Source organism: Ictalurus punctatus, chromosome 17 (genome assembly GCF_001660625.3).
Source record: "Ictalurus punctatus breed USDA103 chromosome 17, Coco_2.0, whole genome shotgun sequence".
NCBI lineage: Eukaryota > Metazoa > Chordata > Actinopteri > Siluriformes > Ictaluridae > Ictalurus > Ictalurus punctatus.
The window spans coordinates 17,762,128-17,786,929 of NC_030432.2; the positions used below are offsets into that span (position 1 = coordinate 17,762,128).

A 24,802-nucleotide genomic window follows, 5' to 3' on the forward strand; every position below is an offset into this window, starting at 1 on the left:
CACCACTGTTTCAAGTCCAGCCAAGGAAGGAAAAAACAAGGGGGCTGTATTAAAAAATATATTTTTATCATCAAACACAGCCAGTACAGAAGATCCAGAAACATCAAACTAACTCTTGTTTTGATATATAATAAGAGGATATCTACACATTTGGCCCATATGTGGAAATGCATCTGGACTGTGCAGTAATACTTAACTTAGTACACACCCTCTGTGTGCTGTAAAACAAACTAGCTCAGAGTCATAGCCTTAAGATAACATGCCGGTCATTCCTTTGATGGGCTGGCGATATTGCTTATTAGTCTACAATCATGAATAAGAAATTATAAAAGAATATATTTAACAACATAAAAATAGAAAAAAAAGGGGTGGAGTCTTTCCTCAAAAATAAGCTAGAAAAACTCATCTTTCTGCAGTCCTTATTGTAGCCATTATTTCTTGCTTTATTGGTGCTTTTTTAACACTGCCATTAGCGAAGAGGTTTAAATACCACCTCAAACATGTTTCATAGAGCTATATTGATCACCTCCACTCTAAAAACACACTAATAAAGAGCAATTGCTAGTAGCTTCAAAAGGCATTTTGACCACAAGCGCTCCGGTTCTGAACAGCGTTTGTTCTCAGTCTCTCCTGATTTCACTCTCTGTTGGGCCAGATGAGCTGAGGCCTGCATGAGAAACGACAGACGACAGGCTGTTCTCCAAATTCAGCCGAGCTCCTCCGCAGCTTTGCCCTGTTTGCGAGGCATTTTCTTACTGCTGCTGTCTTCCAGCTCTTTGCTCTTGTAGTAGTGAGGAGCCACCTCTAAGAGCCAGCCGCTTTCTATCTCAATCACCTAAAAGGGTTGGAGAAACAAATTTGGAAATGACAAAGATAAATATCAGTAAAAATCACATGGGGTTCCTCTGGATTTTCCGGTTTTCTCCCACCAACAAACATGCCGGTAGATGACCTGGCTTCTATAAATGGTGCCTAGGTGTGAATGTGTGCGCATGGTGCCCTGCAATCAAATGGCATCCTATTCAGGGTGTATTCCCATCTCACAGCCACTGTTCTCAGGATAGACCCACCACGACCCTGACCCTGACCCTGACCATACATATATATATATATATATATATATGGGAAAAAGAAAGTACACCCTCTTTGAATTGTATGTTTTTATTTATCAGGGCCTACATAACAACTGTTTGGTCCACACCAACTTCTATAAACAAGCAAATAACCTCAGGTGATAACAACAACATCCAAAAAGCAACAGATTTCAATATCTAGTCATTTTTTCCCCAAAAAGTAAACCAACATTCAGAAACCAGGTGGGTACTTCCAATCATTAAGAGAGTAATTAGCAGCCAAGTGTTACTAAGATTATTTAATCATTAAGAAGTGTGATTACCTCTACAGTGCCTTGCAAAAGTATTCAACGCCCCCAAGGCATTTTTTCCTGTTTTGTTGCATTTTACAACATATAATTTTAATGGATTTTTATTTGGATTTCATGTTATGGACATACACAAAATAGTCCAAATTGGTGAAGTGAAATGAAAAAAACAACAACAAAAAAACTTGTTTTAAAAAAATTCTAAAAAATTAAAAACGTAGAAGTAGTGCATGTGTATATATATATATATATATATATATATATATATATATATATATATATATATATATATATATATATATATATATATATATATATATATACCCTTTTTGCTATGAAGCCCTTAAATAAGATCTGGTGCAAACAATTACCTTCAGAAGTCACATAATTAGTTCAATAATGTCCACCTGTGTGCAATCTAAGCATCACATGATCTGTCATGTGATCTCAGTATAATACACCTGTTCTTAAAGACACCAGAGTCTGCAACGCCACTGAGCAAGTGCCATTACCAAGCAAGCAGCCCCATGAAGACCAAGGAGCTCTCCAAGCAGGTCATGGACAAAGATGTGGAGAAGTTCAGATTAGGTTTTATTAGGTTATAAAAAAAATATCAGAAACTTTGAAGATCCCACTGAGCATCCATTAAGTCCATTATTAAAAAAACGGAAAGAATATGGCACCACAACAAACCTGCCAAGAGAAGGCTGCCCACCAAAACCTCACAGACCAGGCAAGGAGGGCATAAAATCAGAAAGGCAACCAAGAGACCAAAGATGACCCTGAAGGAGCTGCAAAGCTCCACAGCAGAGATCGGAGTATCTGTTCATAGGACCACTTTAAGCCATACACTCCACAATGCTGGGCGTTACGGAAGAGTGGCAGAAAAATGCCTTTGCTTAAAATAAAAAAATAAAAATAAAAATAAGAAAACACATTTGCTGTTCACCAAAAGGCATGTGGGAGACAAACATATGAACCCAACACCTCATCACCCCGAGAACACCAAGCATGGTGGTGGCAGCATCATGCTGTGGGGATGTTTTTCCATCGGTAGGGACTGGGAAACTTGTCAGAAATGAAGGAATGATGGATGATGCTAAAAACAGGGAAATTGTTGAGGGAACCTGTTTCAGTCTTCCAGAGATTTGAGAACTGGGACCAAGGTTCACCTTCCACCATGGTTCAACACTTTACGTTTTTCCCACCTGGTTGCAGTACATGTTTTGGAAACAAAAAAATAACAAACAAAAAAAAAAGACTACATATTGAAACCTGTGGTGTTTTATGGTCAACTAAAGTTAGTTGTTTGTTTGTAGAAGCTAGTGAGGACCACACAATTATTACTTAGACCCCGATAAATAAAAACAGAATAGAAAGAGGGTGTAACTTCTTTTTCCTATGGAAAAATAGAAAAATGTATATAAAATAAACAATGCTGTATATGCTGAGTGACGTGATGTTAGTAGAATAGAAAGTTAACAGAAAGAAAATCTGACCTGTCTCATGAACTCCTTGGTGGTGAAGACTAGCTCATGGTAGATGAGCCAGCGTGGCTGTTCCTCAAACAGTGAGCTGTTGGGGTGCACATACACCGTCTGCTGGTGCTTCACAGTTTTGTAGCCTCCCTTACTGAGACGAGACGTGTGGTAGAAATAACCCGCTGTGACTGCCTACAAGATATGCAAAAACGTATGTATTTCATAAAAACAATAGCTTGTTATATTACACTATTACAAATGTTACATAAACAGGTTATGATAAGTCTCATTGAAAAGTGTGAGCCATCCATTTTAGTCTTTCTTGGAACTAGAAAGAGCACAGAGATATGCTGTAAGACATATGAAGGGAGAGGGGTGTTTGGTTAAAAAAATAAAATAAAGTGCCCTCCACTAATATTGGCACCCTTTGGTAAATATTAAGAATAAAAAGAAATTAATAAAAAGAAGGTTGTGAAAATGGTTATTTTTTAACCTTTTGTTAAAAAAATTTCACAAAAATTTTCTGCTCTCATGGATATCAAGCAATTGCAATCCCAACACAGGTTTATCAAAACAATATCTTGGTTTAATTGTAGGTGAGAAACATTGGCACCCCTTTAGTCAATACTTTGTGCTACCGCCCTTTGCCAAGATAACAGCTCTGAGTCATCTCCTATAATGCCTGATGAGGTTGGAGAATACACGGCAAGTGATCCGAGACCATTCCTCCATACAGAATCTCTCCAGATCCTTCAAATTTCAAGATGTGGATGGCCATGGCAGGACCTTGATTTTGTGGACAGTAAACCATTTTTGTGTTGATTTAGATGTATGTTTTGGATCATTGTCCTGCTGAAAGATCCAGTCACAGCCCATTTTAAGATTTCTGGAAGTGGCAGTCACGTTTTCATTTAATATCTGTTGATTTTTGTCGGAGTCCACAATGCCATGTATCCTAACAAAATGTCCAGGTCCCCTGGCATAAAAACATTTTCTTATAGCCACTTCCCATTCTGTGAAGCTTAACAACTTTTTGCCGCACATCACAGCTATATTCCTTGGTCTTACCCATTATTGTGAATGACTATGGGAATTTTGCCTGTGTGTTATCTCATATTTATATCCCTGTCGAACAGGAAGTCATGGTTGAACAATTTCCTGTTCCTAGTCACCCAGGTGTACTAAAAATTTTTAAATATCAATGGGAATATATTTCAAATATATTTTACTCATATGAATTCAAACAGGTGCCAATAACTGTTGCACACAAATGTAACAAAGATTTAAAAAAAATTTTTTTTTGATAAACCTGTGTTTGTTTGCAATTCTTTGATATCCATGAGAGCAGAGTATTTCTGTGAAATTTTTGAACACAAGATCAAAAGATTAAACAATAAAGACAATTTCTCACAGCCTTCTTTGCCCATATTTACCAAGGGTGCCAATATTAGTGGAGGGCACTGTATATCAGGCAATTCCACAATATATGAAATGCATTATAAAAATAAAAAATCTAACACTGAAAAGTCTGGAAAATAAATCATGTAGTAGATAATTATATTTTAATGCCCACTCCTTACTCATTTATTCGGACAGTGTTATATAATTACTATTATTATATTATATTATATTTTATTATTATAAAATAACTCTGCAGCTATGAAGTGACTTGTGTTGCAATTTTCAATAAAATATTGATTTATACGATTTTAATCTCCCTGCTTATGCGTCTTAACTTTAAGGTAAAACACTTATGACCACTTATGACCAATTATGACCACGTTCATAACCAAGACTGGAGCAAGTGCAACAACATTCCAATAAGGTGTACAGCTTCTCCGACAGCAACACACCCGAATTACTCACTGCTATAATAAGCACTTCAATTCTTTATCTCCTCTGGAGCATCTTAACCGTGTTTGTTATTTTTTCCATTTGTTGTTTTGTTTAGACCATATTTTGCTTAACTTCAATTGACCTTTTTTTCTATGAGCAGCCATTTGATGGAAAACTTCCACAACTCTTTTTTTTTTTTTTAAAGGCAGAAATTTAAAAAAAAGAAAAAAAAAAAGTAGAATGGTAAAATTTGTAATAATGTCATCATCCTTCAGCTGAATGTGTGCACACAGTGACTAGTCCTTTCTCTGTGTGTGCATGCACAAGTGCTATTAAACAGCAATGCCTTCCTTTGAATATGTGAATATGAGAATCTACGTAATGGCAAGGGAGTAGAACAGGAGCAATGTACAAAGCAATGCACCTATAAAAACACTGTGTGTGTGTGTGTGTGTGTGTGTGTGTGTGTGTGTGTGTGTGTGTGTGCGCGCGCGCATGTGTGTGAACATGAAATCGGATGCAATGGAAAAGTCACAAGGAAAAACAACTGTTATGGACTCAGAGAGTGAACGTATCATACAGGTAGCTGACTAAATATGACAGTGTGGAAAGAACAACAATAAAAAAAAAAACATTTACATATTACAATATAAAATATTTTGATTGAGACAGATTTAATCTCATGTCTTAGCATCCATCTTGAATTCAAAGCCTGAAGAATATGTAAATGAGATATAATCCTCTGTGTTATAGGAGGTAGGATAAAGGAGAAGGGGATAACGTGTATTTATTATTTATTAGTCTGTTTGCAATATCGAAGCGCAAATATGGGTTTAATTTACCCTGTAATTTATGTTCACCGTCACGGCATCAGGAACGACCAGTCAGCCTGTTATATAGTACTATATTTTTCAAGGTAAAGCAGCACTACATGTCTTCAAGGTACAAGAAACTAATAGATGGCCAATGAAAAAACACAGCAATGTTTTCTTTTACTACAAATTCTCTCGCTACAGGGTTATATACAGTACATGGAATACTATAATATTATAGCCAGAATCAGAATGCTTTATGGAAATACAAATGTCAGATATGATGCATGTAAAGTATACAGTAAAACCCCTGTATCCGCTGTTTCAGTTACCGCCGTTTCATTTAACAAAAAAATTAAAAAGAAAATTCCAGAAATACAGTAAACACTCATCATTTAAACTGCGTGCCACTCTGAGTAACGTGATGAAATCTGTGTAGTCCCGCCTGGGATGTTAATCATCCCTTTGTCCGATATAGAAGAAGAAGGGTGATTACAGTATAATAATTATTTTAGAGAGAGAGAGAGCACGAGAGGGAGAGACCACATTCACATAACCTTTATTTATAATTGTTCTATTTTATTATTAGTTATTCTTTTGAATGCCTTATTGTACCTAATTTATAAATGAAACTTCATCATAGGTTTATACTGTATATAGTGTTCACTACTGTCCATGGTCATAAAAAAATCCCCTGCAGATGCGGGGGTCCTACTGTAGTTTGGCTTGGAGAAAATAAGATTCGGATGCCAGCGATGAAAATAACTTTAGTGCTAGAAGTTTCTAGAAGAGCTAGGATAAAGGAGAAGGGGACGAGGAGCGCAGCTACCTTGCGGATGGAGATGTTGTCACCGTTAGCGCTGCACAATTCCACCTCGATTCTGTCCATCAGCCCCTCCAGCTGCTCCCTCACGTCACGTGCCCGCCTCATCGAGCGAAACTGGATAAAGTTTTCAAAACACCACTGTGTGGAATAACCACTCTCCACCCACTGCAACAGAAAGAGGGAGAAAAACAGTGAAATAAAGATGAAATGCAGCATTTTATTTTGATAAGACTGCATTATTAAGGGCCAATAACATGCTAATATTAATCTGAAACTTACATTCAATAACAATTCAGTAAATTCTTTGCCATTTAAATGAATTACTTGAGTCTGCACATTTGTGTGAATCTTTGTATGTAAGTAGGTCAAAACAATGAGACAGGCTGTGGGAAGACAGTCAGACAGCTTTGCTTGGCCTATATGTGAGGAATAACAAAGTGTCACTGTATCAGGGTGAAAAAAGCTGACAAAGCAGAGGGGAAAAAACACCACAGTGCGAAGCTTTGCCGAGAATTATCTTGCTTACATCATAGCTACATATGAGTGTTTGGTTTTTTGAGACATATATATATATATACACATACACATACACATATATATATACATACATATATATATATATATATATATACACACACACACACACACACACACACACACACACGTTCCTTTTTTTCTTAAATGAGCAACCTTACTGTCTAGTACTTTTCACCACACACAAAGCAACAGACTCTAGGAACAGGTCTAGAGGTCTAGTGTAGTCTAGCTCAGAGGTTATCAACCGTTTGTAACGTAAACCCCCCGAGCCTCCCATATCATGTGGTACCCCCTCCCCCCCATGTTGGAGGACACCAGGTATGATTATCTATTCTACATAAAATCTATCTATATATAACTTAATCTATAATCTGTTTTGATAGACAGATAGATAAATATTTTTTGCTTTTGTACTTTTTAAAATTATTTTTCATAGCTTACTATTTTTTTAAATAACTTTTATAAAACTATATAACAGACAGGTATGGAACACGAATGATCAAAAATGTTTCTGGACCCTATAATTACTTTGAACGAGAGAACTAGGCTGTAATAACGTACTATTTTACATCTAAAACATGTTGCATTACATTCGTCTTACATTCTAAAAACATTTGAATACGAATGATGTAAATGGGGATGAAGGGCGCGTCTCGTTATTCATGACATTGTTAAATCTCCGGCTCTCAGCCACTCCCTGAAAAGAGCAGGCGCAGAGAGAGTTGAGAGTGCAGCGGGAAAGCAAGATCTCGCACTTGCAGGACTGTACTGGAGACATTTGGAAAGTTGCTAAGCTTTGCCAAAAAAGTCGCTAGATTTGTCGCTAGGCACTTTTTTTTTTTTGCAAAAAAAAAGTGGCTAAAGGGGCCTGAAAAGTCGCTAAGTTGGCAACACTGGTCGGCACTGACGGCTAGATAAAAGGCAGGCTAAACTCCACCTCTCTGCAGCAAAAAGAAAATACAGAGGGAGAGGGAACGCGGGGGTTTTTCAATTATGCACATCCTATTTGAAAAGCAATAAAATACACAGAGTAACCAAATGATGCCCTGTCTGTGTTTTTTTTCTTGAAAACAAATTGCACCCCCCTTCTGATCTCTTCTGGGTTAAGAACCACTGGTCTAAAGTTATGAGCAGTGTCAAAATGACAATTTAGAACTTTTTGACTCAATTTACAATTGGTGTCCAATATAAGCCAGCCTGTCAGAAATTAGTACTGTATGTCCTCAAGGTACAAGAAACTAATAGATGGTGAATGGAAAAATACAGCAGAGAGGTTTATTACATGGTATACTCAGTAGGTACATGGTTAGTTGTAGAATTCTGTATTGTTACAGCCATAATCCAAATGTTTGATGGAAACATACAGTATGCTGTGAAAAAAGTATTTGCCCCATCCTGATTTCTTCTGTTTTTGTGTATCTCTCATACTAAATTTAGATTTAGATCTTCAGACGAAATACAACATAAAACAAAGGCAACCCGAGTAAACACACAATACAGTATTTATTTATTTATTTTTATTGAAGCAAAAAAAGTTATCCACCACCTCTTACCAATGTGAAAAAAAATTGCTCCCTTAAACTTAAAATATGGTTGAGACGCCTTTAGCAGCAATAACTGCAACCAAGCGCTTCCGATAACTGGAGATCAGTCTTTCACTTCCTTCTAGGACTAGGACTTACTCTTATGTTTTAGATCATTGTCTTGCTGCATAATTTAGTTGCGCTTGAGTTTCAAATTAGGGACTGAAGATCAGACATTCTCCTTTAGGATTTTCTGGTAGAGAGAAAAATTCATGTTTCTCTCAATTATTGTAAGTTGACCAGGCCCTGAAGCAGCAAAGCATCCCCACACCATCACACTGCTACCACCATGCTTGACCGTAGGTATGATGTTCTTTCTGTGGAATTCTGTGTTTGGTTTACACCAGATGTAACAGGGTTACAGGTTACTGTCTTCCAAACAGTTCCACATTCAACTCATCAATCCACAGAACATTCTCCCAAAAGGTTTGAAGATCAAGGCATGTTTGGGCAAAATTCATACGAGTCTTAAATGTTCCTTTGGGTTAGCAGTGGTTTTCAACCTGCCACTCTTCCATGGATGCCATTTTTGCCCAGAGTCTTTCTGATAGTGGAGTCAACAGTGACCTTTATTGATGCAAGAGAGGCCTGTAGGTTTGATGTTGTCCTTGGCTCTTTTGTGACTTCCTGGATGAGTAGGTACTGTGCTCTTGGAGGAATTTTGGAAGATCAGCCACTTTTGGGAAGGTTCACTACTATGGTTCTTTGGAGTCCCAGAGCATTTGAAATAGCTTTGTAACCCTTCCCAGATTGATGTATTTCATTCACCTTCTTCCTCATCATTTCTGGAATTTCTTTCAATTTTGGCATAATGTGTTACTTGGTAAGACCTTTTAACCAACTTCACGCTGTTGAAAAAGTTCTATTTAAGTGTTGATGTGATTGAACAGAGTTTGCAGTCATCAAGCCTGGTTGCGTCTAGTCCAGCTGAACCCCATTATGAATGCAGTTTCATAGATTTGGGGAATTAGTAACTACAGGGGCAGATACATTTTCACACAGACCCAGTTGGTATAGGATAACTTTTTTGCTTCAGTAAATAACTATCATTTCAAAACTGTATTTTTTGTTTCCTCAGGTAGCCTTTGTTTTATCTTAGATTTAGCTTTAATTTCTCAAACAATTTAGTATGAGATATACACAAAAACAGAAGAAATCAGGAAAATACTTTTTCACAGCACGGTAAGTCACAAATACGATGAACGCAAAGTAAACTCTATCTTAGAAAAAAAATAAGATTTATTAAATGACAGTAATGAAAATACCTTTGTTGCTCAACATTTCTTCACACTGCATTATGACAGCAGTAAACACAGATTCTGTAGTTTCAGCTACAAGTTAAACCAGTTCCATCAAGAACACATCCAGTTACAGCTTTGGCAGGTATAAGGAAGTAAAATCCTTCCACACAATCATGTTACCTGAGTGTAAACATTGAGGAGCATCAGATGGTCTCCTCCCGGCACCACAAAGTTCATTCGGGCATTGTCCGCATGCACCACCTTGTCTTTTGGCCTGTAGAAGATGGAGTTGTTGACTGACAACATGGCGGCGATAGTCAACACCTCCTCTGAGCATTTATACCTGCAGGACACAAAGAAATGGTTACATGAAATGACAATTAAGGAAAATCACAGAGGAATTTTTTTTAATAGCTGTGACTGGAAACATCAGCGTAGAGACTTACTCTTCAGAAGCCAAGATCATTTTACTCAGCATGGGGTCGACAGGCAGCTCAGCCATCCTCCTCCCCAACTAACACAGAGCAACAGAACCAAGTTAGTCACATTATACACACGTCACATGTAGCAGTCTGCAAAGTTATCTATTGAAACACTCTTCATAAAAGTGTTATTGTTGTAAAAACCAGTTATATGCCATTTTGATGTCTAGTATCAGAACGCATTTCCCCAGTTTTATTCATTATAAACAAGCTGTCTATATAAGATATTAAAAGGGTTAGAGTTAGTGTGTGTATGTATATCAAACCTATGATTTGAATTTGAGTAAAGACTACCGTCAGAGCTACTGTTATAGAAAATTATACTATACACTTCCTGATAAATCAGATCTGAGAATTCAACAGCATTGTGGTAAGGTGTTACTACAGCTCATCTCTAGGAACATAAGAGACGGATGAACGCTGATGTACCTTAGTGAGTTCTCCGAGGTGGTTAAGGGCACCCAGGGCGTAAAGCTGCTCAAGTGCCAGCACCAGGGTTTCGTGTGGAGGAGGGTCCATGAAGTCAAAATGGATCAGATCATTTATGCCTGTCAATCAAACAATCAAACATGCACCATACCATTATTTATAGATAAAATAAAAACAATGGGTTTGGAGAAAATGAACATCAATCTATGTTTATCAGTCTACATAGACTACAAAAACATGCTATTATAGACATTGCACCATTACTCTGCAGTGCTGTTGAGTAATTTGTAAAGTGGTACACCATCATTAGGTTAAAAACTGTTTTAGATACATGCGTTGCTGGATATTTGTCTGGTTCCAAAGGAAAACATTCTTTGGAGTTTTGACAAATGTCATTCTTTGAAATGTTTAGAAGTAAACAATGCTCACAGTCTAGTTCGGCATGCATTCGACATGTGCCACACCGCTTCCAAATTAAGACTTATCTTAATTCTTGCTCTACGTGCTATGTGACTTGCACATGTAAACAATGAGCACATGTAAGCAGGAATGCTGTTCCATGAAACAACGAGTGCGCTGAACCAACGTCATGAAAAACTGGAACTGGGGCACACAATGCTCAGTGAAGTTAAACAATAAAGGAGAAGTTTAATATGAGCAGACTGAACAAAATCATCTGTGAGAAAGCTGATTTTTTTTTTTTTTGCGGTATGACATTTCGGCAAATAGTTATTTAAAGACTTGCTTAAAGAAAAACGAGTCAGACAAATTGTAAGTACTGTGGATCAGTACTCCTTGTAGAATAACACCACTTGTACAATATTTCTCATTTATATTTCCAGCCGTACCCAGACTCTTCAGGAGCAGGACCACGTTGCCCAGGTTGGTCCTCTGGATTTCAGGAACTGTGGTTTCCTCCATCTCGTGTTTGAAGGCCCAGGCCGTATAGAGCCTGAAACATCTGCCTGCAGCTACCCGACCTGCTCGGCCTGCCCGCTGATTAGCTGAAGCCTGTCAGAAAAGTGAGCTTTAACAGCACTATTCAGCATGAAACAAAAGAACTGTGAACAAAAGAAAACCAGATCGCTCACTATTTTTTTTTTTTTAACTAGTTAAACTGTCAATACAGTCAAGCAGCCCAGATGTATCTGGTGTCCAAAATCTGTGGCGACTCGGTTAATGTAGCTAAAAACTAAGCAAGCCTGCAGTTATAGCTTCCAGTTTCACGTCATGCAAACTGAGTGTCCAGATTGTTACATTTCATTAAAAAATAATACAATAAAATTATTTAAATAGATATTAAAAAAAGTTATTCCAACTTTAATCTGTTTGTTGCTAATGTTTTAGCAACAACTGAACTTGAATGCAGAACTGAAATAATTTAAACTGATCAGAATTAAATCATGTCAGTCTAATTAGATTCCACAGAATGTTTCCATATAAATGTACAAAGTCAGTAATTATTAAATACGTCTCTGCCGTCCACCACAACGGAGGTGGGTAGTAATGTGCGACATTTACTTTTCAGGGGAAAAAAAAAATACTTTTAAGAGTAGGTTTAACGAGCCATACTTCTATACTATTACTCAAGTTAATTTTCAGTGGTTTTCATTTCGATGTTAATGAATATAGGTAGTTTTAATAATTCGTATATATCATGTATAATGAGGTTGCGAGTCTCACGACACGCTGCAGTGGGCTGAATGCGGACACAACAACCGCTCACTTTTTAGCGGAGACAGCAAACACACACACACACAAACATACTTTCTCTCACTCTCTCTCTACACACACACTTTCTCTTGTTCTGTTCCATAGTCTGTTCTTTTGTTCTCTGTTATCTTGTTTAAATGCAAATGCAGACAAGTTTGTGTTGTTAACATGTTGTGAAAATAAAGACAGTCAACTGTTGGGATTTGGGAGTTTGTTTTTTGGTGTGTGTGTGTGGCTTTATATGACTTACAGTTCCCCGTGTAGTCTGAGACTCATGATCTTCCCTTCGTTTTAATCAGATCCGAAGTAACTAGTAACTTGCTACTTGTCGTAGTCTTCTCATTTGATACTTTATTACTCTTACTCAAGTAATTATTAACATCATCACTTTTACTGTTAGTTGAGTCATTATTTTTTATAAAGTAGTTTTACTTGTACTTGAGTAAAATTTTTGGCTACTCTATCCAATTCTGCAACTCGGTGACATATAGAGGAGTTGTAACTTGTAATGACAAGTTTGAACACATTAGTACAGAATAAGACACTATTATTTTCTGTATTTACTACAGTACATTGTTAAAGTGCAGTAACCTCTAGTCAGTGCTAATGATTGGCTGTGTACACACATTACTAGGCTATTGTTACACTTATAAAAAGAGGTAAACAGGAAAGACATTTGTTAATCCCAATCACATGAATGACGGTTAATTCCTAGTCAAAATGTCATAGCTGCATGCATCATAGAGTGTCAGAAAGCACAAACAAGTTTGAGGTGTGGTTTGAGGTGAGAGGGTGCAGATGTATATGTATAGTTTATGCACTGTTTTAGCAGCAGATATAAGCTTTCCTTATTTGTCAGCTAGTTAACCCTGGCTAAGACCATGTGGGCTGCTGGAATGCCCACTTCGTCGTAACCATTTTAGTTTTTTTTTTCCCGAAAAGCGAGTCGTTTTGTCAGCACAGCAGAATTGTGTTCAACACAAAAATAGTGTAAAAAGATGTGCATGCTTTACCCGTGAGCATGGCGTAACAATCAAAGACTCCATCCCTGTTCGGGCATTGTAGCTCTTCTGTTTGCAGAAGCCAGGGTCAATCACATAGATGATGCCGTCAATGGTGAGCGAGGTTTCTGCGATGTTTGTGGCTACCACAACCTGAGAAATTAGATCATGAATGAAAAATTTCACAATATGATTTGCAGTTATAGTGTCATTATTTTTGCTGCCATGTTGTCAGTTAGCTTGATAGTCAGTGTCTCACTTTTCTTTTTATTTGCTACACATAATTAACAAAATGTAAGGCAAGTGATAATTTCAGAAATGTTTCATATTCTCTATTACAGTATTTTCTTATTATATCTGGTAAATCATTCACAATTTGTGAGATGCGTATCGTATTCTGATACATTTTTAAGAGACATAATCATGTCGAGTATATGTGAGATCTGTCCGTTAGAATGGATGGGTGTCTGCGATTAAGCGGCGAGCAGGGAAAAACTTCGAGTCTGAACAAAGTGACAAACCTCAAACTAGCAAAACAAACTAGTGTGAGAACTGAGTACATCAGAAATGGCTGATCTCCTGGGATTTTCACTCAGAATGGTGTAAAAAGCTAAAAACATTGCGCGAGCGGAAGTTCGGTGGGAGGAAATGCCTTGTTGACGAGAGAGACAGTTTGAGCTAAAAGCAAGGAAATGTTAACTCAAATAATCACTCTTTACAACCATGGTGAGCAGAAAAGCATCTTGGAATACACCTTGAGGCAGATGAGCCACCGCAGCAGAAGAGCACATAAGGTTCCACTCCTGTCAGCCATGAACAGTAATCTGAGGCTACAGTAGGTACGGGCTCACCAAAAGTGGGTCAGTAAAGATTTGTCAAAAGACCAGGAATTAGAGGACCACCCCCACAAATCTTTAACTGTCCTGCTTATGGTGAACCTGTGGCCACTGTAGCCTCTAATCTGCCTTTGTGGCTTAATGTTAATATGTACAGGTGTTCCTAATAAAGTGGTCATCGAGTGTATAATCATAGCTGGTTTTGTGTATGTAACTGTAAATATGAGTTTACAATTTAATAAACAGGGTTTGAATTGACCTGCTCAGCATTCTCACTACCCAAAACATCATTAGCTGTTAGTCCTGTTCAACCACCTGTTGCAAAAAGCATTATTTATTCTTACATTGAGTCATGTGAGCTGTGATCAGGGTCAAATGGTCTCTTGGTAACAAACACTAAACAGCGGAGGAAGTGTAGGGAAAAGTACCTTGCGAGCTCCAGGTGGTGTGGGGTTAAAAATCTTAGCTTGCATGTCTGAGGGCAGGTTGGCATAGATAGGGAGCACAATGAGCTCAGAGATCTTTGAGCCAAGCCTCCTACATCTCTCCTGCAGAAGCTCACAGCAGGCCTCGATCTCTTCCTACAGTACACAAGAGCAGCTTTCAAAAAAAACAAAACAAAACAAAAAAAAAACCCAGATAAAAGAGAGGTCTGCGTGGTAGTGTTCTTTCTAAGACAGACTGGACTGACCTGTCCTGTGAGGAACACAAGGATGTCTCCAGGAGCCTGCGTCACGTGAATCTGTAGTACCGAAACCACACACGCCTCTAGATAATCGGCTTCGGGAGCCTAGACAACGCGAGACATGAATATTGATTGGTAAACATTCATTTCAATGCATGTAAAACGACTGCTTCTACAGCTTGTATAAATTAGAGTTGACGTTAGAACAGACGAGTGCCGTCACTGAGTAGCTCGTGCCTTGGTGTAGTAGATGTCGACAGGAAACCTGCGGCCTGGGATCCTGAACACAGGAGCGTCGTCGAAGAAACAGGAGAAACGCTCCGTGTCTAGAGTAGCGCTAGCCACCAGCACTTTCAGGTCCGGCCGGAAACGTGCGATGTCTTTAATCAGCCCAAACAGTATGTCTGTGTGTAATGTCCTCTCGTGAGCCTCATCAATGATGATTACACTACAGACAAGAGCAAAAATACACAGTTCAATCAATATTACGTTTATGACTCAGAATCACACCTACAGCGGTAAGCAAATTACAGGATTTCAGGGTTTTTTTTTGGTGTTCATTGCAGCCAAAAATTTTGCTGCGGTTTTATCCAAAATATGCAATGCAGCTTGCAGAGCTTTTTTTGCGGAAAACTACTTCAGTTGGTGAAATTGCAATTGCATGAAAATTGTTTTCATCACATTTCAGTGATGTTTGTTGGTAAATGAGACCTTTTAGCTGTACTCATCCTCGACGCACGTGAATCTAAACGGGCTTTGGCCGTACGCGCGTCGTGATGTCACATGGTGCGTCGTGACGTCACATGGCGCGACTCTACCCAAATCTGCAGAAAATCTGCAGTCATTTTTAAAAATTGCAAGCTCCCCCGAATATTGCTTGATTTTGCATTCATTTCTGCGAATGGAAATATATATGATTGTAGTTATACAAAATTATAATAAAAACCGTGTATAAAACTGATGTATACCACTACCAAAATGTTGAAAATATTGTGATATGTAGGAAAATTCTGGCTAAATGTCTCATCTCTACCTATAACTAGCCAAGTCGGGCTCGGTGAGGAACTCTCTCAACAACATGCCGTCAGTCATGTACTTGAGCACGGTGCGTTCTGATGTGCAGTCCTCAAACCGGATACTGTAACCCACCTGAGAAAGAAAAGCAGATAAACAAACAACCTTAACGTGCTAATCTTTCAGTATCAGTAATATTCCAGTTTTCAGTTTCATCATTACAGTTTTCCACTCGGATGTAAAGAAGTTGCGAGTCATTGACAGGAAAATCCACAAAACCAGTGTTGCATATTAATTTCATTAACATGAATTAAAATTCTCACCTCATTCCCCAGCTTCACTGCCATTTCCTGAGCTACTCTGGCTGCTACAGACATAGCTGCAACTCTTCGAGGCTGGGTGCAACCAAGCTTCATCCCTCCTTGGGTATAACCCTGAGATAGACACACAATGACACTGAAGCATTGAAAATATAGAAAATGAGTGATCTTCAAACTTTTGAATGAAAAAGTCACTAATGGAAATTAGTCTTCTATGGTTAATACTTACGTCCTCTAGGAGGTACTGAGGAATCTGCGTTGTCTTGCCTGAGCCGGTCTCACCCTCGATAACCAGGATCTGGTGGTCTCTGATGGCAGCGAGGAGGTCCTCTCTGTAGGGAAATATGGGCAGGCTGCGTCTCACTTCCTGGATGGACTGCTTCTGCTTTTCAGCCTGAGATAGCTCAGGTTCGTTATCCTGTCAGCAATCGGAGAGAGAAGAAACATAAAAAAAATTTAAAAGTAAAAATAAAAAACAAAAGAAAATAATAAGACTAATGAATAGAGAATAATAAGACTGAGGAGAATAATAGAGAATAATGCTTATAGTAATTGAACAAAACTTGCAGGTAGACTGATTTTCACAAGGAACGTCACACTTATCAGCAAGTAGAATATAAAATAAAAGATGAATAAAATTATAGGAGTTTTTTTTGTATTAACAGAAGATAATATCATATTTCAGGGTTAATAAAAAAAAGTAATATTATATGCCTTTATATCACAGTAACAGCACCTCTGACAGAAGTGCCGGCTCAAGGTAAGTCACAGGTTTATATGAGCTCGCTCTAATGCACTTCCATAGTAACAAACAACAGAGGGGCATGTTTAGAGGATGCTCCACATTAAAGTATTTAACAATGTGCAATTGTTGGTATGGTGAGAATTAATGTGAGGAGACATTTTTTGTTGTTTTTTTTTTGTTTTTTTGGAAGAAGGCCCCAGTATCAGCACTTAAAAGTCAGAGGCAAAGGTCTAAATTTAAGCTTTCCATCGCAGGAAAGTCTTCAGGATGAAGGGCTCAAACAAGCCACTGTTTCTTTTAACTTCAAGAGAAAGAAACTTAGAAGGTTATAAGATATGCATACTATTTAAGGATGGAAACAAAGTGTTACAGTGGGGGAAATAAGTATTGAATGAGTAAATGTTTTTTTCAGTAAATATATTTTCAATAATGCATGAATTTTTCATGAATTCACCAGTATTAACTGAAGAAATCTGGAAATAAAAAGAATTCACAACATTAAAGTTGATAAATAAAGTCATGTGGAATGACACAGAAAGTACTGAACATGCTAAGAAAAAGCAGTTCTCCAAGGTAAGGCAAGGAACCAGCTGAAATCCCTAAGTAATTCTACCTGGAATTATATGCATCTCAATTCTCTTGTATAAAATTTCTGCATCTCTGCACAACACACGAACATACTTCAATAAAGGCTTAACAAAACAGTACCACAGGTTTTCTGATGGAGAATAAACATTATTGCAAATCACAGTTCAGGTCATAAGTTTACATACGCCTTGCAGAATCTCCAAAATGTTAATAATTAAAAAAAATTACAGGGATCATAAATTTGCATAAATATGACATAAAAAAAATCACCAGATTCTCACACAAGTTCTAAAAGTAGACAAAGACAACCCAATTAAATAAATGAGACAAAAATATTATACTTGTTCTTTTATTTATTGATCCAGTATTACCCATCTGTGAGTGGCAAAAGTATGTGTTGGTGGGTTTCCTCACACGGAATGCTTGCATTGGATTAAGGTCAGGACTTTGACATGGCCAGTCCAAAACATTAACTTTATACTTCTTTAACCATTCTCTGGTAGAATGACTTGTGCCTTTAGGGTTGTTGTCTTCTTGCATGACCCACTTTCTCTTGAAATTCAGTTCATGGACAGATGTCCTGAGATTTTCCTTTAGAATTCACTGATATGATTCAGAATTCGTTGTTCCAGCAATGATGGTAAACCACCCTGACCCAGATGCAGCAAAACAGGCCCAAACCATGATACTACCACCACCATGTTTCACAGATGGGATAAGGTTCTTATGCTAGAATGCAGTGTTTTCCTTTCTCCAAACATAACCCTTCTCATTTAAACCATTTTGGTCTCATCTATCCACAAAACATTTTCCCAATAGCCTTCTGGCTTGTCCGGGTGATCTTAAGCAAACTGCAGAAGGGCAGCAGTGTTCATTTTAGAGAGCAGTGGTTTTCTAATTGCAACCCTGCCATGCACTCCATAGTTGTTCAGTGTCACCTGATGGTGGACTCATGAATATTAACATTAGCCAATGTGAGAGAGGCCTTTAGTTGCTTAAAGGTTACCCTGGTTCCTTTGTGACCTCGTGGACATTTACACGTCTGGCTTTTGGAGTGATCTTTGTTGGTAGACCGCTCCTGGGGAGGGTAACAATGCTCTTAAATTTCCTCCATTTGAACACAAGCTGTCTGACTGTGGATTGATGGAGTCCAAACTCTTTAGAGATGGTTTTGTAGCCTTTTTCCAGCCTGATGAACATCAACAACTCTGTTTCTGAGGTCCACAGAAATCTCCTTTGTTCATGCCATGATACACTTCCACAAACATGTGTTGTGAAAAGCAGACTTTGATAGATCCCTGTTCTTTAAATAAAACAGGGCGCTCACTCACACCCATCAATGGTTGATTGAAAACACCTGACACTAATTTCACCTTCAAATTAAACTGCTAAACTTAGGGGTTCACATACTTTTGTCACTAATAGATAATATTGGATCATTTTCCTCAATAGATAAATGACCAAGTATAATATTTTTGTCTCATTTGTTTAAATGGATTCTTTTTGTCTACTCCAAGGACTCGGGACAACCAAGGGTCTCATGAACAACTAGCACAAACATAAAAACAGTTGCTGATCATCCAAGTAAGAACACACAGTATTACGAATCAAGGGTATGTAAAAGTTTGAACTGGTTCATTTGTGTAAATTCAGTTATTCTTGTGTCTTGTGGACTATATGTAAACATCTGTTATACGAAATAGCTGATTCAGAGCAGAACTAAATAATAAACAAAAAGCAAGTTTTGATCCTTTTTTTTTTTTTTAATTATTAACATTCTGCAGATTCTGCAAGGTGTAAGTAAACTTATGACCTCAACTGTACGCCTGATGTTTTCCATGATAGAGTAAAATTATAGATTAAAACGAAGTTAAAAAATGAAGAAGAAAAAAATCTCATCGTATGAATAAATAAAAAACAATGCCTGAAGAATAGCTACCCTGAACTAAATCCGAATCGGTTGGTTACGTGCCTACTGATTCCCAGCCTTATTACTAATAGGTGTTTCTTCCCACACTGAAGGACTGGACGTTTTTATGTACCAACCTTTTCAGAGAGCGTTCCTTTCATGGTGATAGCAGTGCTCACAAAATTAATCATCTCGTCCTCTTCGAGCACTAGCTGGTATTTCTCTTTCTCCTCCTTTATACGCCGCTCTCGCTCCTCTCTGGCCCCGAACTGCAGAGTGGCTGTGGCGACCCGTGCCTCCTCCCATCGCCCCTGCTCTCCTCCACCCTCTTTGTAGCCCTCATCAAACTCCAACTCCATGTCCCTCTGAGGAATATTCTGATGGTGATAACAAGAAAGCCAGGAGATCAAATACAGACCAAATTAAGCAACCGAAGGAAAGAAATTTCTGGAATTTCCCAACCTGGGATTAAAAGAAAAAGTACCATCTAATCTTATACCAAAAAGCATCTACTTCACATGTAATTCAGGGAACAGTTAGGTTTCTGTGTCCAAATTGCTCTGCATTACTTTATTACGTATCTCCTCGGGCATGTAGTAGCGGTTTTTCCTCTCTTCCTTCTCCTTTGCGCCGGCAGTCTTATAGTCTCGAGCCAGGTCTCTGATTCGTTTCTTGTATTCCAAGTCTTTCTTCTCACGCTCAGTGAGATTATCGCTGGTGAAAAGGTACTCCTCATCTATAATCTCGGCCTCCAGGTCCTCCAGCTTCTCCTGCTCACGCTTGGACAGGTACTCACGCCGTGACTGTTTCCGCAGCTCGGGCAGCTGTGAAAGAATGTGCAAGAACAAATATATAGATACTGTTTTATTATATAATCCATAACAAATACGATACAGCGTGAAAGAGGAACAATTTAAAACAAAAGCATTTATGTATTCACAGTTAAATTGTGTGTGTACATGCAGGACAGTGTGAAAGTATATCTTACCATTTTCTTCTGATCTTCGTCAGCCACCTTCAGTCGCTTCTGTGCTTCCTCGTATGCCTAAACAGGAGACAGTTCGAGGTTCTTGTGATAACGCATCATTCCCACCATGTTGTTAATGAGAAGGTTTGAAAGATTTAATGAAACCTTTTTGGGGTTTTTTTTGGGGTAGTCTACCTTTTTGTCATTTCGCTCGAGTATGTGCCTCGTCTTGTCTTTATCCTTCTGCTTTACACGTTCTGCAAAGGCGTCCCTCTCCTCCAAGTCCTGCAGTCTTTCTCTCTCCTCCTTCTCCCACTCCTCTTCCTCGTCATCTTCTTTCTGGGCTTTCTTTGCTTCAAGTGAAGACGATTTGCTGGTGTGCAAAGTAAGAAGTGTGATTAGAACGAATAAAATGGAAAATCTAAATAAATAATCCTACGATTAACTCTCGTCAGAATATACAGTTTGTTTCACTTGTTTGTTTGTTTTTTTTTACCCAAAATTCGTTGTGTTTACTCACTAATGATTTCCATCTTGTAGGTTGAACTCCATGTGTTGCACAATAGTTACCACCGTTGGAGGGTTAGCATGCTGCTGACTGCTAGTTAGGGATGCACCGATTTAATACGGCGCTGATAAGAGCCTAAAAAGGTTGGATCTGTATCGAATCAGAGCCCCGTTCTTCATACATTGTTTAACAAATCTAATATAAAAATGGCATGTGTCAGATTTAATAATCGTGATAATTCCAAACAAGATAATTTGGTTCTTCAAACGCACACGAGAACTGAATTAGTCCAGCCGGGTTGTAGTGTTTGAGATAACTACAATCAGGTACTCAATGACAGATTAATGCAAATGCTATTAAACCTGGAGACACCTTTTTTTTTCTTTTTTTATGCACAGTGTACTAAGACCTGCACGTACAGCTTATGGATATTAAATGCTTGCACAGTATTTAGATACATTTTTCATGCCCTTTCAAGTTTGCAATACATTTTAATTCATTTCTGTCAAGGATTTAGTTTATTTTGCTTGCATAAATAAAACTTGTGCATGTTTATTTAGCGCAATCTTTGTTTTGAAGACCCATAAAAACATTTCAAATATAATTTATAATATACAGTCATGTGAAAAAATATGTACACTCTATGGAAATTGGTGGCTTTTTTGACATATTTGGGCAAGCAAACTTTTTTTTTTATCCTCTTTGAAACAGTACATATTAATAAAGTTGATACACTATCAAATGACACATAAAAGTGACTTTTTTAGTAATTTGCACAATTTAAATAAACAAAATTGAAAAAGTAAGTACACACCCCTACATTTATCCTTCAAATCCATATAATTAGAATCAGGTGTTGAAGATCGGGTGCCAGGGATTAGAACCTGCTTAGGGAGTGCAGGTGGAACCGGTCTTATTTATACCCCCTCATATCTAGTGTCTGGTGTTCCCATTGTTATTGAAGTGTGTGGTGTAATCAAGCCAAGATCTAAAGAGTTCTGAAAGGTCTTCAGAAAAAAAGGTTGTGGATGCCTATGAGTCTGGAAAGGGATTTAAAAACATCTCCAAATTATTTGAAATACATCATTCCAGTGAAAGGAAAATAATCTAGAAGTGGCGCAGATTTCAAACAACTGCCAAGATATAATTACTTATATAACTATCTCTGCTCTACATATGAAGAAGTAGCCTAAGCTTTCTTGTGTTGTTCCATTCTGATGTACTGATGTATTTTACACCATGACTGCATACAATGTTGATTGACATGACAAAGATCTTGCACATGAACACCGTGAACACAAAACACAACATGTCTTCAAAGTTTTTGCATAACTTGGCAACAGAAGCTTTTAGAGAGTCTGATCTCTGTTACTGTCAGGATGTCAGTATCAGGTAACGCTTCATATTCAGAGCTCTGATGCCATGATATATTATATTACATATTTTAAAGAATGGAAAACGAAGGATCAACGAACCCCTAGTTGTAGCTAAATACATCCAATTCAATATAAACGAGCCAAGAAATTCCTGTGACTGATGCATGCTATTTCGGACGTGGGGGCTTTATTCGAACTTGAGATTTCCCAATAATAGCATGAATAGTTGCAACATTCAGGAAACAATATTTCATATTTAAATCTGAAATGTGGTTTTAAAATCTAGAACAAGGTTGATTTATACTAACTGTTAACTATGCATACACAAGATGGCCACCATGTATATCCTGCACTTATTTGGCATGCACTACCAACGTAAATAATGGACGCAGTATAGCTCCCCAACTGTATCACATAATTACATACTACTATAGTTATTCAGTACTATCCCTAAAAACAGTTTTTCTATTACAGTTAGTGTTTAAATATTTAAAATCCCTTTAAAGCTTATTTTTTAGTTTAAGCAGATCACGACAACAATCACGCCGATGGCGGAAGGTTTTAAAGGGAAAAGGAGCTCAGCAGTCTGTTTTACACTGCTGTGAATAAAATGTATGAACATTATATTTTGACTCGGAAACCAGATGAACAGGGATGTTTTGGCTCTGATGTGCCATCTAGTGGATGGTACTTTTAATCCTCCAGATGTACTTAAGATACAAGCAAGTATGTGAACAAACAAAAACAAACGAGTAGCAGCTGTGTGTGTGCGTGTGATACGCATTGTGAAAGTGAAGTATATTTCCACCTTATCTATGAGGTTTCTTTGACCTCTGAAGTTTTATTGTGCAACAAATTCTTTGTGTTAATGTTCATCTGTAGTACATTCTCATCAAGCAATACGTTCTCCATTAAGACACCAAAGTCTGCAAGAACCCACCTATTCTTTCCGTCGTCCTCACTCGACAAGGGACTTTCGTCTCTTTTTTGCCTGAAGTGCTTCCTCTTCTTTCCTCTGTCCTTTTCTCTGATCTTCTTCTCCTTCCCTCCTTCTCTGGATGCCTCTCCATCGCTGTCACTGTCCTCCAACAAAGTGTAGGTCCTGTTCTTTCGTTCCATCTCGATCACCTGGCGCTCGATGGCTCTGGATGGTTTTTCCACAATCTGTTTCTTTGGAACCTGAACAGAAATTGAAAAAAAAAATCTGAATCATCAAAATTATGGCTCACCAATGCAGTAAAATGGCTTCTCTGACTGTTAGATAGTTTGTACCTTGTTGTATAACTCCTGAGCAAACGCGGTTACTCTCGGGTCAATGTCGATGGTGCCGGTCTGTTGCAGACGTGCCACAAAGTCCTGCGGGGCGGAGGATTTCTGCGCCAGGCCAATCATAAACTGGGCCACGTATCGGTCACTTAGGCCCAGGATGTCATGGAGCCTGTCGCTGACCCACTGCTCCAGATTGGCCATGCTGAATGTTGGAATATAAACAAGAAATGTTAGGGTACTGTTATTGTTCCAGTCATCTCTGTATGTAAACAAAACATCTGAATTATAATATGTATAACTGGAACTGAGATTAATGCCAAAAACAAATAGTTTGTAAGTTTGGTGAATCAAAGAAATTTTGCACAGATTGTTTCTTCCTTTTCATTGTTAAGTGCTTAAATATATCCTGTAACATAATAAAAGTTAATAGAAATATTTTTCATCAATGTGGTTCCACTGGTTTGTTGGCATTTTGTAAGCAAAACCTGAAGGAAACTAAATATCGCGATACATATCGCACTCCGTGAAAATATCCTCAAGTATCGCGATATTTCGGTCACAAATGACTGCGATATTCACAACAGTCACAATTTAAAACCACAACATTCACTTTCGAAAACAAACACACACACACACACACTACCTAAAAAGAGGTTTCCACTAACCGAAGAGGCGCGTGCAAAACCGTATATTACAGAACAAAACACAAAGTAATTTACACCACACTGTTAGTGCAAGCTGTCGTTTTGGCTTAGCAACTAGCTATCTGCTGAACAGTTAAAATGACTCGCTTTTAAATTTATTTGCATATAAAGAAGTGTTGCGATAAACAGTTACACGTCGTAGATTATTAAAGTCATATCCACATTAGCAATGAAAATACTAAATAGTAATATCATCTCACACTAGTCTTTGCTGCTCACGCTTTCGTCTTCGTCCGGGTTATTTACTTCCGGGTTACAGTTGGTGCCCACGCGACAAAATAAAGGTTTTCATAAGCCCAAGGTCACTGTAAACAGTGCACACGAGAGGATTGAAAATGGTTAGTTCCCCTTAAAACAAAGGGGAAAAGATCATACAAAACAACCGTTTGTCAGTTGAGTTCATTTATTTATTCATAAAGCACTTTTAAAACAGCATCAGGACTGACCAAAGTGCTGTACATGAGCAAAGTAGACAAATACAATATTTAAAACATAACAAGTAGCGACAATTAACAAGTATTTACAAGCTAAGGAAAACAAATAAGTTTTCAGAAGAGAT

At 38.0% G+C, this 24,802-nt stretch overlaps 1 protein-coding gene across 1 annotated transcript; it reads right to left on the bottom strand.

Moving 5' to 3' along the window:
• Positions 1-44: 44 nt before the first annotated feature.
• Positions 45-24,547, bottom strand: dhx16 (DEAH (Asp-Glu-Ala-His) box polypeptide 16). The gene is made up of 21 exons (XM_017490979.3): positions 24,444-24,547; positions 23,543-23,741; positions 23,211-23,449; positions 20,582-20,759; positions 20,408-20,464; positions 19,989-20,243; positions 19,557-19,796; positions 16,407-16,595; positions 16,181-16,291; positions 15,877-15,992; positions 15,081-15,291; positions 14,850-14,948; positions 14,587-14,739; positions 13,335-13,475; positions 11,457-11,619; positions 10,609-10,727; positions 10,144-10,211; positions 9,878-10,040; positions 6,340-6,501; positions 2,881-3,054; positions 45-835 (listed from the first exon to the last, which is right to left on the bottom strand). The coding sequence occupies exons 2-21, from the start codon at positions 23,738-23,740 to the stop codon at positions 707-709; spliced, it is 3,165 nt and encodes a 1,054-aa protein (XP_017346468.1). The 5' UTR covers position 23,741; positions 24,444-24,547; the 3' UTR covers positions 45-706.
• Positions 24,548-24,802: the final 255 nt, after the last annotated feature.

Bases quoted from the DNA above. Each gene is read 5' to 3' on its own strand.
- dhx16 (XM_017490979.3), bottom strand. From the start codon at position 23,740: ATGGCCAATCTGGAGCAGTGGGTCAGCGACAGGCTCCATGACATCCTG. The intron at 20,244-20,407 runs GTAAGATATACT...ATTCTTTCACAG, and splicing joins ACGAAGATCAGAAGAAAATG to CTGCCCGAGCTGCGGAAACA. The intron at 10,041-10,143 runs GTAAGTCTCTAC...TGTGTCCTGCAG, and splicing joins ATGATCTTGGCTTCTGAAGA to GTATAAATGCTCAGAGGAGG.